Source organism: Microcaecilia unicolor, chromosome 2 (genome assembly GCF_901765095.1).
Source record: "Microcaecilia unicolor chromosome 2, aMicUni1.1, whole genome shotgun sequence".
In the NCBI taxonomy this organism is placed as follows: Eukaryota; Metazoa; Chordata; class Amphibia; order Gymnophiona; family Siphonopidae; genus Microcaecilia; species Microcaecilia unicolor.
Genome location: NC_044032.1, coordinates 492236491 through 492252027, shown reverse-complemented (window position 1 = coordinate 492252027; position 15537 = coordinate 492236491). Strand labels below are relative to the sequence as shown.

General features: G+C 46.4%; 1 protein-coding gene across 1 annotated transcript in view; it reads right to left on the bottom strand.

The window, feature by feature from the left end:
* The window catches only part of HTT (huntingtin), a 990576-nt gene that overhangs the window by 639877 nt on the left and 335162 nt on the right, over nucleotides 1-15537 (bottom strand). The window contains exon 24 of the mRNA XM_030191138.1: nucleotides 10073-10149. Coding sequence (XP_030046998.1) covers nucleotides 10073-10149 — 77 coding nt within the window. The remainder of the gene's footprint in view (nucleotides 1-10072; nucleotides 10150-15537) is intronic.

Here is a 15537-nt window from a genome sequence, read left to right as displayed (position 1 = left end):
TCCCGCACGGCCATTTCGTGGATTGGGGGAGCCCTTACTGGCACCCATTGAGATGGCAATAGGGGCTCCTGCGCTAACCTGGCAGTACCCAATCCCTGCTGATTACCACCGGTTAAGCCCCAACACTACAAAAATATAAGATATTTTTTGTAGCACTGGAAATGGCATGCGCTGGGGGTGGGCACTATCACCGGGCTCCTGCGGTAGCCCAGACTGGTATGCGGCAAGCTCGTTGCTGTGCACCAACCCTTCAGTAAAAGGGCCCCATTAGCTGGAGAAGGTCAGGGATTAAAAACAGGCTGACCACTGCCAATTGAATATTGACCAGAATATTTTTTCCTCAGGTGCAAAAGACACAAGGGTGTAAATAGATCCTTTTATTTAACCATCATGTTGATGCTGATAAATTTACGTTGTAGTTTATAGGCAAATGCACCTGTATAAGATTCTGATGAGACTTCATCTAGAATATTGTGTACAATTCTGGAGACCACACCTTCAAAAAGATATAAACAGGATGGAGTTGGACCAAAGGGCGGCTACTAAAATGGTCACTGATCTTCATCATAAAGCATATGGGGACAGACTTAAAAATCTATATATGTATATTTTGGAAGAACAGCGGAAGAGGGAAGATATGATAGAGACATTTAAATACCTATGTGGTATAAATGCACAGTAGGCAAGTCTCTTTCAACGAGGAGGCATAGGATGAAAGTGAAAGGGGACAGGCTCAGAAGTAACCTGAGGAGATACCTCCTCACAGAAAGGGTGGTGAATTCGTGGAATAGCCTCCGGGTGGAAGTGGTGAAGATGAAAACAGTATCTGAATTCAAGAGAGCTTGGGACAAGTATATAGGATCTCTAAGGGAGTGACAGGGAGAATAAATAGCATGGATGGGCAATACTGGATAGAGCATATAGTCTTTACCTGCCTACATTTTTCTCTGTTTCTATGACAAAGTACATGACGTGTATTTCAGTTAATAGCTAATAATTAATCATGAAATATCATTGTTCAAAATTTATTTTAAACACGGTCTGTAAGATGGCCGACTGAAAGGAAGCACTGCGAGGAGCTCCGCTGAGCATCAATCAAAGATCGGTTTTCCAGCGTCTCGCGGTCGCAGTGTGAACCCCAGGACACTAAACACGGGAATCGCTGACAGAATCAGCGCCTCCTGCTGCTTCGTGTCGCTGTCCGGATCGGCTGGACGAAATCGGCATGGGCTGTATCAGCGGACGGGCGGGTGATGCGAGTGAGAAGTCGAGAGCAGCGGTAGCGAGGCGATCGAGGCTGTGCGAGTCGGCGAGTCGGCGGGGGGGCGGCCGGGACCGCGCGTCCACGTGGCAGCCGCTCTCCCTAGCCCATTTGGGAGCCAGGAGACCTGGGGCAGCTGACCCCTAGGCCCTGCTGTTGAGCCTTCTGGCGTGTGAGCTTGGGGAGCCAGGTGACCTCAGGCAGCTGTTCCCTAGGTCCTTATGTTCATGTCCTGTGACCCTCGCTGGCTCTGGTCCGGCCTCTACCCTGCCGCCCTGTTGCCCTGTCCATCTGCCACCAGTCCTTTGTCCTAGCTTGCTCTGGCCCTTTGGCCTGTTCCGATCCGGCTTGTTCCAGTCCGCTGCTCTGCCCTCTTCTGCTTGTCCCAATCCGTCTGTTCCAGCTTATTCCGGCCCTGCTGCTCCGCTGTCTTCTGCTCCAGCTTATTACAGTCAGTCTGTTCCAGCGTGTTCCAGTCCTGCTGCGCCGCTGTCTTCTGCTCCAACTTGCTCCAGTCCATCTGTTCCAGCCTGTTCCAGCTTGTTCCAGTCCATCCATTCCAGCCTGTTCCAGCCCATCTGTCCTAGCCTGTTCCAGCTTGTTCCAGTCCATCCATTCCAGCTTGTTCCAGTCCATCCATTCCAGCTTGTTTAAGTCCATCTGTTCCTACTTGCTCCAGTCCATCTGCACCTGCTTGTTCAAATCCATCTGTTCCAGCTTGTTCCAGCCCATTCCAGCTTGTTCCTGCTCATCTGCTCCATCTGTTCCAGCTTGTTCTGGCTTGTTCCAGCCCTTGTTCCTGCTCTTCTGCTCCAGCCTGTTCCAATCCGTCTGTTCCAGCTTGTTCCGGCTTGTTCCAGCCCATTCCAGCTTATTCCTGCTCATCTGCTCCAGCCTAATCCAATCCGTCTATTCCAGCTTGTTCCAGTCCACCTGCTCCAGCCTGTTCCAATCCATCTGTTCCAGCATGTTCCAGTCCATCTGTTCCAGTTTGCCAGCTTGTTTCAGTTCGCCCATTCCGGCTGTCCCAGCCTGTTCCAGTCCATCTATTCCAGCTTATTCCTGTCCGTCTGTCCCAGTTGGCTCCAATCCATCTGTTCCAGCTCGTTCCAGTCCTACTGTTCCAGTCCATCCGTCTGTCCATCTGTTCCAGCTTGTCTCCAGTCCTTCGTCCAGCCTGTTCCAGTCCCATCGCATCCATCCCAGCCTACCTGCATGCCTGCCTGCCTGCAACCAACCTGCATGCTGTCAGTCCATCAATTTGCTTGCTGATCAGCAACCAACCTGCCTGCTTGCCAGACCATCAACTTGCCTATTTATCAACTGCCTGCCTGCCATCTAGCCTACTTAACTACCTACTGCCTCCCCGCCTGCCTTCAAGCCTGCACAACTACCTAACTACCGACCCACCAGCCTACCAGCTCACCTATCACCTGCCTGCCTCCCTGACCATGGCCCCTATACACATTCTCTTCATCACCCTGTCTCTTCCTAATCTTTTCTCCCTCTCCTCACCGATGTCCACCGCAGGTATTCATTGCCCATCCATGTCCTCTCCCGTCTTACTCACTACTGCATTACTCTACCCACCCCCGTCCCTCACAACCTCACCATCTCTCCTATCCCCCCCTCCCTCCTAGCTCTCAACCTTCAACACTTCCTTCCTGCCATTAGCCCATCCCTATTCCTACTAAGCTCATCCCGTCTTCGTCGCCCTACCTCCCCCACCCTCCTCCGCTCTCTTTTGCTCCTTCTCCTACTATCCGCCGGAGACATCAATCCCAATCCAGGCCCCCCACACATGCCCTCGTCTTATCCATGCAAACGCTTCCGAGATATCTCCAATCTCATTTCTGTTCCCCTCCTTCCTCCTTCTTCCCTCCCCTTCTCGTGCGTCCTGTGGAATGCCCGCTCCGTGTGCAACAAACTTTCCTTCACCCACGATCTCTTCATTTCCCGCTCCCTTCATCTGCTCACCCTAACTGAAACCTGGCTCACCCCCGATGACTCAGCCTCAGTCGCGGCCCTATGCCATGAAGGTTATCTTTTCTCCCACACTCCCCGCCCAGTCGGCCGCGGAGGTGTCGGGTTACTACTCTCACCCGCCTGTAGTTTTCAACCCCTCCTCCTACCGCAATCTCACTGCTTCTCATCCTTTGAAGTTCACTCCATCCGTCTATTCTACCCGCTGCCACTCAGAGTTGCAGTCATTTACCGCCCCCCTGATAAACCTCTCTCTTCCTTCCTCACTGACTTCGATGCCTGGCTTTCTGTTTTTCTTGATCCCTCATCTCCGTCCCTCATTCTCGGAGACTTTAACATACATGCTGATGACCCATCCGACTCTCACGCTTCTCAGTTCCTCACTCTAACATCCTCCTTCAACCTCCAGCTGTGCTCCACCACCCCTACTCACCAAAATGGCCATTGTCTTGACCTCGTCCTCTCCTTTTCCGGCTGACCATCCAATTTCCACGCCTCAGCTCTTCCTCTCTCTGATCATCACCTGATCACCTTCACACTTCTTCACCCCCCCCCCCTTCAGCCCCGCCCAACATTAACCACTACTTCCAGGAATCTCCAGGCTATTGACCCTCCCACCTTATCCTCTAGTATTTCTAATCTCCTCCCCTCCATCATGTCCTCCGAGTCTATCAACGAGGCTGTCTCCGCTTACAATGCCACTCTCTCCTCTGCTCTGGACACCCTCGCACCATCCATCTCCCGTCCCACTAGGGACGTACTAATCCCCAGCCCTGGTTGACCCCCTTGCATCCGTTACCTTCGCTCCTGCGCCCGATCTGCTGAATGCCTCTGGAGGAAATCTCGCACCTATTCAGATTTCCTTCATTACAAATTCATGCTATCCTCCTTCCAGTCCTCCCTATTCCTTGCCAAACAGGACTACTACACCCAATTGACCAATTCTCTCAGCTCCAACCCTCGTCGTCTCTTCGCCACCCTTAATTCCCTCCTCTAAGTGCCCTCCGCTCCCACCCCCCCTCACTCTCTCCTCAAACACTGGCTGACTACTTCCGCAACAAGGTGCAAAAGATCAAACTTGAATTCAGTACCAAGCCACCTCCTCCTCTTCACCCTTCAACCCTCTCCCTCAACCAACCAACCAACTCTTTCTCCTCCTTTCCTGATATCACCGAGGAGGAAACCGCCCGCCTTCTTTCCTCTTCGAAATGCACCACTTGTTCCTCTGATCCCATCCCCACCAACTTACTTAACACCATCTCTCATACTGTCACCCCCTCCCATCTGTCATATCCTCAACCTCTCTCTCTCCACTGCAACTGTCCCTGACACCTTCAAGCATGCCGTAGTCACACCTCTCCTCAAAAAACCATCACTTGACCCTACCTGTCCCTCCAACTACCGCCCCATCTCCCTCCTACCCTTCCTCTCCAAAATACTTGAGCACGCCGTTCACAGCTGCTGCCTTGATTTTCTCTCCTCTCAGGCCATCCTCGATCTGCTTCAATCCGGTTTTCGCCCTCTACACTCGACAGAAACAGCACTCTCTAAAGTCTGTAATGACCTGTTCCTTGCCAAATCCAGAGGCCACTACTCCATCCTCATCCTCCTCGATCTATCTGCCGCTTTTGACACTGTCAATCATGATTTACTTCTTGCCACACTGTCCTCATTTGGGTTCCAGGGCTCTGTCCTCTCCTGGTTCTCCTCCTATCTCTCCCACCGCACCTTCAGAGTACACTCTCATGGATCCTCCTCCACCCCCATCCTGCTCTCTGTTGGAGTTCCCCAGGGATCTGTCCTTGGACCCCTTCTTTTTTCAATCTACACCTCTACCCTGGGCTCACTGATCTCATCTCATGGTTTCCACTATCATCTTTATGCTGATGACACCCAGCTGTATCTCTCAGACATCACTGTGGAGACCCAGGCCAAGGTATCGGCCTGCTTATCTGACATTGCTGCATGGATGTCCAACCGCCACCTGAAACTGAACATGGCCAAGTTCGAGCTTATCGTCTTTCCACCAAAACCCACTTCTTCTCTTCCTCCGCTCTCGATCTCAGTTGATAACACCCTCATCCTCCCCATCTCATCTGCCCGCAACCTTGGAGTCATCTTCGACTCCTCCCTCTCCTTCTCTGTGCATATCCAGCAGACAGCCAAGACCTGTCGCTTCTTCCTCTTTAACATCAGCAAAATTCGCCCTTTCCTCTCTGAGCACACCACCCGAACTCTCATCCACGCTCTCATTACCTCTCACCTTGACTACTGCAACCTACTCCTCACTGGCCTCCCACTTAACCATCTATCCCCCGTTCAATCCGTTCAGAACTCTGCTGCACGTCTTATATTCCGCCTGAACCGATATACTCATATCACCCCTCTCCTCAGGTCACTTCACTGGCTTCCGATCAGATACCACATACAGTTCAAGCTTCTCCTTCTTACCTACAAATGCACTCAGTCTGCAGCCCCTCATTACCTCTCTACCCTCACCTCCCCTTACGTTCCCGCCCGAAACCTCCGCTCACAGGACAAATCCCTCCTCTCAGTACCCTTCTCCACCACCGCCAACTCCAGACTCCGCCCATTCTGCCTTGCCTCACCCTATGCTTGGAATAGACTTCCTGAGCTCCTACGCCAAGCCCCTTCCCTACCCATCTTCAAATCCTTGCTCAAAGCCCACCTCTTCAATGTTGCTTTCAGCACCTAACCTTTATACCTTTCAGAAAATCAAGACTGCCCCAATTTGACTGCCCCTACTTAACTGACTGTAAATTTGTCCATTAGATTGTAAGCTCTTTGAGCAGGGACTGTCCTTCTATGTTAAATTGTACAGCGCTGCGTAACCCTAGTAGCGCTTTAGAAATGTTAAATAGTAGTAGTAGTAATTTAAAAATAAATGTACATTACATAAAAGTGTAAATTGATTAAATGAAGGCCATTTTAAAAAAATACCTTTAAAATAATTTGCTAAAACTTGTTTTTTGTGCTGAATTGTTTCTATCAAACTCAGGAGCTCTTTCAAAAACAACTGGGCTGGCTAGGCAGCCCATGAGCACCACTGCACATTACCATACCACACACATGGGCTCAATTCCTGGGCCCAACTCTTAGCTTTTCCTGCTTGAGTAAATGGGAACACTTTAAAGAGATGGTGACTACAAACCTTTAAAAAGTGATTCCCAGCCTTCAATTCAGACCACGACCTACTGAATGACTCAAAAATATATTGAATTTGGTTCTAAAGAGACTCAACAGGTCCGATCACTCAGGTAATGACTGCTGCAAAGGTTGAGCTAGGCAGGAGCACAGAAATTAGCACAAAAAGTATGGACAGAAGAAAATGAAGAATCATAAATGTAAGTGTAAAAGAGTGAGGGGCACACATTACAGAGGGATACCATCTGACTTAAAAGGAAGAATAGTAAACAGAATTAAACATAGGGGTAGAATCCTCCCAAACAGTTGTGAATGAGGGTCCATAGTACCACACGTTCATAAAAAGGCCAGCTTAGGTTGAACTTGATGCCCAACGAAGAAAAAGAAAAGTGCCCAGCTATAAAAGTAAATAAAGAAAGGGATATAAACTAGCAGCAGTAATTCACAATATTACTGTGCTTAATGTCATCACACTCTTATGCATTATCAAAAGTATTTGATTCTTAAAAGTGCTGCCTCTGGAGAGAGATGTAGTTGAGAGGTTGCATAGGCACTGATAGTGGATTTGGAACTGGAACAAGCAACAGGACATCTTTCTATCCCTCTTATGAATTATTTAACTTTTACTCTTCCTAAGTTTTTCTGTACCCTGCCAAGAAACTGTCACACAAATGCTGGTTACCATACATCATTCGCTACTTGCATAAGGGACTACCTTTATATATAGAGAGATAGATAAATAGATATATATACACATATATCTGCTTACATACATACACCAGCACATACATACATATATATTTTAGGGCTGCACGTTAAAAAATTTAATCACTCGATTAATCAAGCTTAAAATTTTTAATTGCAAGGTTAATCAGAAACCGGTTTTATTTTTCGGTACACTGCTATGATAATCCTGACTCTGCAAGAGGTTAACATTTTTTAATCAATGTGCAGACATTTATTTATTTATTTTAGGGTTGCATTTCAATTAAAGGTTTGTTATTTATTTAGTTTTGTTCCCACTACAGCTCGTTGTGACTCTGGGCAAGTCGCATAACCCTCCATTGCCCAGAGTCAAAAGGAGTTACAGTGGGAACAAAAATAAATTAATTGTGCTTACAAATTTTAAACAAAATGCAGTCCTAAAAAAATTAAAGAATAAAAAGTAATGAAAAGATAAGAAATACAAAATATAAACTGAAAAATTACAAATTTAACAATCTAAAACTGCATGCAAAATAGCTATAAACAGCCTTACAGTTTTCACAGCCTACTTCAGAAATGAAGCCCTAAAATGCGTGTGTATATGTCAGTACTTTTCTTCTCTATATATGTATATATTATACCTGATGACGAAGTTGAGCAATTCTCCTTCTAAGAGATTATATAAGATTTTTGCATCTCAAAAGATACATCTCTGAGGGTCAGTTTAATATTCAGATTAAGGAAGTTGGTTAACTTTATAATAGGTATAACTTTGCAGAGTGCTGTTTTGTTTTATACCTATGGTGAACTTTTGACTGTGTCTAAATTGGGTTACTGATATATTATATATAGTACACACATATAATCTATATAGATATCACAACCAGAAATATTCTTGCAGGAACATAGCATTTGATATTTAGGTAAGGAGGAATTAATCAATTAAGATGTCAAAATATTTAGGACATTGTTCCAGATTTTTCCTTTTTTTTGTTTTCTTTCTCCGTTTTCTCTTCTATGATGTGGGCTGTATAATAAGCATTTTCTTTTTTTTTTTTTGTCCTTGAAGATAAGAGGTATATCCCCGGATTATATATAGCGTGCCTAGAGATCCACGCTGAAATCGGCGCGGATTCTATAACTTAAGCCAATTAAGTTACACACATTGTTAATCAGTGTTGATAATAGCTTTTAACAAGCAATAATGAGCACTAATTGGCAATGATTGGAATTTACACAAACAACTAGCTAAGCGTATTCTGTAACAAAGTGTGCCGAACTTCTAACACGGAAGGCAAAAGTAGAGACTAATAGACGATTCACCACTGGAGACGTGAGTCCAACAGTCTTTATTATATCAGAGATAACGACCCGACACAGGCCGTGTTTCGACGCTAAAAAGCGTCTGCATCAGGGGTCAATAAATACACCAAGTAATGAATGCAAAACGAAGAGTCCTACTTGTATATGTGTTGTCAACTCACTGATCACGTAGCACCAAACAGAATATGCTGGATACAAACTATCAGAGCAAATGTATCCAGCATATTCTGTTTGGTGCTACGTGATCAGTGAGTTGACAACACATATACAAGTAGGACTCTTCGTTTTGCATTCATTACTTGGTGTATTTATTGACCCCTGATGCAGACGCTTTTTAGCGTCGAAACACGGCCTATGTCGGGTCGTTATCTCTGATATAATAAAGACTGTTGGACTCACGTCTCCAGTGGTGAATCGTCTATTAGTCTCTACTTTTGCCTTCTGTGATTCGTCATCGTAGAGAACTTTCCCTGTTCTATATTTTGAACTTCTAACACGCGCAGGCAAAAAAGAGCGTGGTTATGGGCGGGGAAATGGGCATTTCGTGGGCGTTCTGAAATTTACACGCGTAGTTATAGAATATGGCCCAGTGCACATAAATCTACATGCTGGGATTTACACCACATTTTCGTTGGTGTACATTGATGCGTGTAGTTTTAGGTGTTGAGATAACTAAGCGTATTCTATAAGCAGCGCTCAAATCTAGGCACCAATTATAGAATACACTTAGCACTGATTTCAGCACCGAGTTTTTTAGGCACCATATATAGAATCTCCTCCATACATATACAAACACACATACACACAGACTACCCTATTAATAATTTATTTTAAACATTTGTAAACCGCTTAGATGTAGACCTGATGGACAGTATATTAAAATTTCAATTAACTTGAATCTTGAATCAAACACACATGGAATCCCAAAAATCTTTAATGTGACCTCATGGCAAAGTTACTGCAACTGGTCAATACTTACTAAAATAAAAACAACGCATATACAAGAGGAAATAAACCCAAAGTGACCAAAATTCAAAACAAAGGGCACAGTTTACTAAGTTGTGCTATAGGCACACTAGCGTTTTTAGCGTGCATTAACAATAGAGACACTCATAGGAATATATGGGTGTCTCTAGTGATTAGTGCGCGTTAAAAACATTAGTGCACCTTAGTAAACAGGGTCCAAAATGATTATTGTTATTATTTTAATTTCTTATATACTGTTTGCAAGTCCAAAAGCTATTGGCAAGTACTGTAACTACACCTCATTTTATTTAGATTTCATTAATTGCCCCAAAACAGCTCAAAGCAATGTGCAAAATACACCTATATTACAATAAATATATAAAAAAAGAAAACAGCATATAAATGAGAAAATATAAAAATATCCAATAACAAAATAAAAATATGAAACAACAAAAATACTATTTTTAAGAACATGTTATATCTCTACAAGAGAAAAATACCAAATACCAACTGTCAAATTTGTATATGAAAATTTAAAGTATCACAAAAATGAGTGTTTCATGCTATGAGTACAAAAATTTTTCAAAAGATTTTTAATACCTGAACGAGCGTCCTCTATGTTTGTAAACATGAATTCTAGAAGCTTGCATACTGGAGGAAGTAACATACCCACAATGCCATCCAACACTCCATGTACAAATTGGAAATGTAGTTGAGAGAAGACACAGAGCTTCACAACAGCCAAACTAAGGAATAAAGGTTACATCATCAAACTTACTTACAGCTTTATGGTGACAAAGTCACCACTTTTATCACAGATAAGAGCACATGAGGCTTCTTGGTGCAAAAATATGCAGATGCGATACTACATACACATACTTGATTTTGATGTGCCCCCAAAGACAAATCAAGATCAAGTATGCATATGTAGTTTTTACATTACACCTAATGCTATGAGTTTATCTTGTTTGGCAGACTGGATGGACAGTTTTATCTGCCATCATCTATTATATAATACTAGTAAAAAAAGGCCCGTTTCTGACACAAATGAAACGGGCGCTAGCAAGGTTTTACTCGGAGTGTGTATGTTTGAGAGAGTGTGTGTGAGAGTGACTGTGTGAGAGAGAGTGAATGTGTGAGTGTGTGTGTGAGAGTGTGAGTGCGAGTGTGTCTGAGTGAGAGTGTGTGAGAGAGAGTGTGTGTGAGACAGATAGAGTGTGAGTATGTGTGCGATACACAGACTCTCTGTGAGACAGAGAGTGTATGAGACTGAGAGAGTGTATGAGATCGAGGAAGTGTTTGAGAGTGACTGTGTGACACATAGAGAGTGAATGTGATACAGTGTGAGAGACAGTGTGTGAGAGTGAGAAAGACACTGACTGTGAGAGAGAGAGTGTGTGTGTGTGACAGAGATACCCCCTCCCCACCTCCCTCTCCCCCCCTCTCAGGTCTCTGGACCCCCCTCTAAACTGGTTTCAGGACCACCCCTCCCCTCTGGTCTCTGGACCCCCTCCACACTCCCCCTCTCAGGACCCCCTCCCCCTCTCTGGTCTCAGGACCCCCTCCCAATGTCTCCCCTCTTTCTTTCTGCATCCTTCCATCCAGTGTCTCCTTTTTTTCCGTACCCTTACATCCAGCGTCTTCCCTTTCTCTCCCTATCCTTCCACCCATCTACCCTCTCTCCTGATCCTTCCATCTAATGTCTCTCTCCCCCTCCTTCTATCCAGTGTCTCTCTATCTACCCTTTTCTGTTCAGTGTCCCTTCTCTCTCCACATCCTTCCAGTCTCTCCCCTTTCTCTCTCCACATCCATTCATCCATCCCCCCTTTCTCTCCCCATCCTTCCATGTGACTTTCTCTCCCCATCCTTCCATCTGTTTTCCCTCTTTCTCTCCCCATCCTTCCATCTGTTTTCCCTCTTTCTCTCCCCGTCCTTCCATCCGTCTACCCCCCTCTCCCAATTCTCCCATCCAGACTTGTCTCTCTCTCTATCCCCTTCTTTCCATTCAGGCTCGCCACGCCTCCCCCCCTGCGAGGTCGCCGCCGCTCACCCCTCCACCCCCCCCCCAAGGTCACCGCAGCCACTGCTCCCCCCTCCACCCCCCCAGGTTGCCGCTGCTCCCCCCTCTCTCCGTCCGCCCAGCCACAGGCCCGCCCACCCAACAGACCTGCCAAGTCACTCGCGAAACATATGGCGCCAGCTCCCATTTCCGGCCACTGCTGCTTCTCATGTTGAGCTGCAGCGGCCGCTACAAAAACAAAAACAGCTGTTTTTAGGAAGCAAGCGCGACACCGCAGGCAGCGATTAGGCATTGGCTATCGGCTCTACAGCCGCTCCTCTCACCTCTCACGTCACTGCCCCTGGAGCAGACCCCGGAGGAGCGCAGCGATGTGAGAGGCGAGAGGAGCAACTGCAGAGCCAACAGCCAATGCCTGATGGCTGCCTGCGGTGCCGTGCTTTCTTTTTAAAAACAGCTGTTTTTGTTTTTGAAGCTGCCACTGCAGCTCAACAGGAGAAGCAGCAGTGGCCAGAAATGGGAGCTGGCACTGCATGTTTCACGGGAGACTTGGCAGGTCTGTGTTGGGTGGGCGGGCCTGGGTAGCGACCTCAGGGGGGGGTGGAGGGGGGAGCAGTGGCTGCGGCGACCTTGTGGGGGGGTGGAGGGGGGAGCGGTGGCGATCTCGGGGTGGGTGGAGGGGGGAGTGGTGGCAACCTTGGGGGGGGTGGAGGGGTGAGCGGAGGCGGCAACCTTGGGGGAGGGGCGTGGCAGCGAGGGCAGCAGGAGCGGGGCCTCGTGCTGCTGTCATGCGGTTGGTCAGTGCTGTGTGTGATGTCAGCCTGGGCTTAGGAGCCTAGCAGGCCAACTCTGAAGAAAGCCACGGTCACAGGCAGCCAGACGCATAGAATGTTGGAGGTGAGAATTATTATATAGGATAGTACAGACAGCAAGACTTTTAAAAGTGGTAAACACAGGGCCAGTCTTAGCAATTGCGGGGCCCTGTGCAGACCGTCCCACCTAGTCCTGCCCTTTGTTGACACGATGTGTTTATGGAGCAGCTGGTACAGGAGCCAACAAGAGAAGGAAATATTCTAGACCTAATCCATAGTGGAGCACATCTGGTGCAGAAGGTAATGGTTCTGGGGCCGCTTGATAACAGTGATCATAATATGATCAGATTTGATATCGGCTCTGGAGTAAGTACACACAGGAAATCCAATACGTTAGCATTTAACTTTCAAAAAGGAGACTATGATAAAATGAGAAGAAAGGTGAAAAAAAAACTTAAAGGAGCAGCTGCGAAGGTCAAAAATTTACATCAGGCGTGGATAATGTTCAAAAATACTATCCTGGAAGCCCAGGCCAAATATATCCAGTGTATTAAAAAAGGAGGAAGTAAGACCAAACGACAACCGGCATGGTTAAAAAGTGAAGTGAAGGAAGCTATTAGAGGGTGGCACCAAGGTGTGACAGGTTTGCATGGCAAACAGTTGGGGGGTTGGGTACTGGAAGTGGGGGATTGTGGCAAGTTGGGAGGGATGGGAATGGGATAGGTGTAATTTACATAATACTAGTAAAAAAAGGCCTGTTTCTGGCACAAATGAAACGGGCGCTAGCAAGATTTTCCTCGGAATGCATGTTTGAGAGAGTATGTATGTGAGAGAGTGTGAGTGTGAGAGATGGAGTGTGTGTGTCAGAGAGAGAAAGAGAGATGGAGTGTGTGTGTGTTTGTGTGAGAGAGAGAGAGAGTGTGTGAGAGACAGAGTGTCTGTGTGTGTGAGAGTGTGTGTGTGAGACAGAGAGATAGAGGCTGTGTGTGTGTGACAGAGAGATAGAGTGTGATAGACAGAGAGTGTGTCAGAGAGAGTGTATGTGAAAGAGAGAGAGTGCCCCACCCCCTCTCTCAGGGCCCGCCTTCCCCCCTTTATGGTCTGAGGACCCCATTCCATCCCCACCTCTCTGGTCTCTGAACCCCCCTCCCCCCTCCCTCTCCCCTGCCCCCCTCCCATGCCCAGCGACCCTCCTCTCCCCCTTTTAACAGATGGACCACGCATAGAGACAGTCCGTTATTCGTAATAACTTTTTGCTATTGTTTTGGGTGAAGGAGAATGGCTGCAACGCCAGCAAGCTCCACCTACTCGCTTCAACCCTTACAATGGGCTAGATAGGCTCACCCAAGGAGGGTTAATAAACCTGGGCTCACCCCGTCCCCTGCTGTTTTCAATCTAACCCTCCTTATTTCTTACCCCCGAATTGTAGTCCACGTCCAGTGCAAGCAGTGGCGGGGCTTGCAGACAACTTGATGTTGGTGCGGGAAAAGGCTTCAGAGCAGCGCACGTGGCAACAAAAAATCCTGTCTTCGTGATTTGGCCTCTTTTCTCGGCACAGTAGAGGCTGTTGTTGAAGGAAGAAAGCAGAGGGAGTGCAGTTGTTATTATAATAGTATCCGCGGCTGGCTGTTTTTTCTTTACATTTCTCTTTTTCTGTTCCTCCTCCCCGCTGACGTTTTCCTGTGCATCCATTGGTTGCATGTCATAATGGGTCCAGTGACGCCAGCGATCTACGGAGCCTAGCAGACCAACCCCAAAGGAGCCGCGGTCTGAGACAGCAAGACTGGTACGTTGGAGGTGAGAATTATTATATAGGATTTTTTTCCCTGTTGGGAACGACAGCTATCTTGGAACAACTGTGCATTTCATCGATGAAAACTGGTGTCTTCCGGCGATGACTCTTGGAATTTTTAATTTTAAAGAAAGGCACAACTGAACATATGGCTAACCGTGTCAAATATGTACTTAATGAATGAAATCTTTGGGATACAATTTCTACTTTTAGAACTGACAATGAAGAAATATGGTTAAAGCAGATTCTCTTCTGCCCTATGAGCACATTCCTTGTATGGCGCATGTACTGCAGCACTGTGTAAATGCTGCTATACAAAAGGCTGGAATTGCTGTGGCTCTTTGCAAATGTCAAAAGATAGTATGTCACTGCAAACACAGTTTGCCAACACTTCAGAGCTTTATACACAACAGCAATTAAAAGAACTGCCTAAAGAGCAGCTGATGCAAGATGTGCCAACAAGATGGAACAGTACCTTTGACATGCTGGAACGGCTGCTGAAACACAAGTTGCCAGCAATGCCAACTTTGGCAGAATAAAAACTCACCTGCACTCTTAACAATGGCAGAATGGGAGAAAATTAAAAAAAACTGTGCTTGAACCATGCAAATTTGTCACAGAACACCTTGGTGGAGAGAAATATGTATCCTGTTCAGTTGTTCTGCCTACAATTTGCCATTTGATGCATGAGTTTACGATATCTGATATTGATCCTGCATACATAATTCGCTTTAAGGAGAAATTTTGCACAGAACTTAGCAGCCATAGCTTGTGCTTTGGATGAGAAGTTCAAGAAGTTGACATTTCTTACTCATACAGAACATGAAGATACTTGATTTTCCATCAAATAATTGCTTGCTGCGGAAACTTCAAGCCCTGGATCTTGATTCCATTTCCCAAGAAACAACCACAGAAGATGAAATTCAATCTGCCACCTAGCTCTGATGATGATGAGAAACAAACATAGGCAAGTGGGAACTTTATAAAGCAGAGCTCACTTCAACTGGAGAAGTTCACGTTTTAGACTGGTGGAGATGATATTGCACCAAGTACCCAGCACTCTCAAAATTGGCAAGCCATTATCTTTGTATTCCAGCAACCACAGTTCCATGTGAACAAACGTAGATCATCTCTGCTCTCTGACAGTACCAATCAACTGCTTTGTCTAAATAACTGGCTTAACGAATAATTCATTTGTGTAGTCTATGGTGGCAATTCTACAGCTTGGTGTCTCAATTTAGGTGCCCTACTCTGGACAGCTCCCTCTCCTCTGCATGCTCCTTCTCCCTGCTCCTCATGGCCCTCGGCCCTTGACCACTGCGGTGAAAGCATGCTGCGTCTAACTCAGCCCCAAGCCTCTCTCTGTAACAAGTTCTGCAGCTTTGTGAAGAAGTAGCCTAGTAGTTACAGTACCAGGCTGACAACCAACAAAGCCAGGTTCAAATCTTGCTGCTGGTCCCTGTGATCTTGAGCAAGTCACTTAACCTTCCAGTGCCACAAATACAAAATTAGA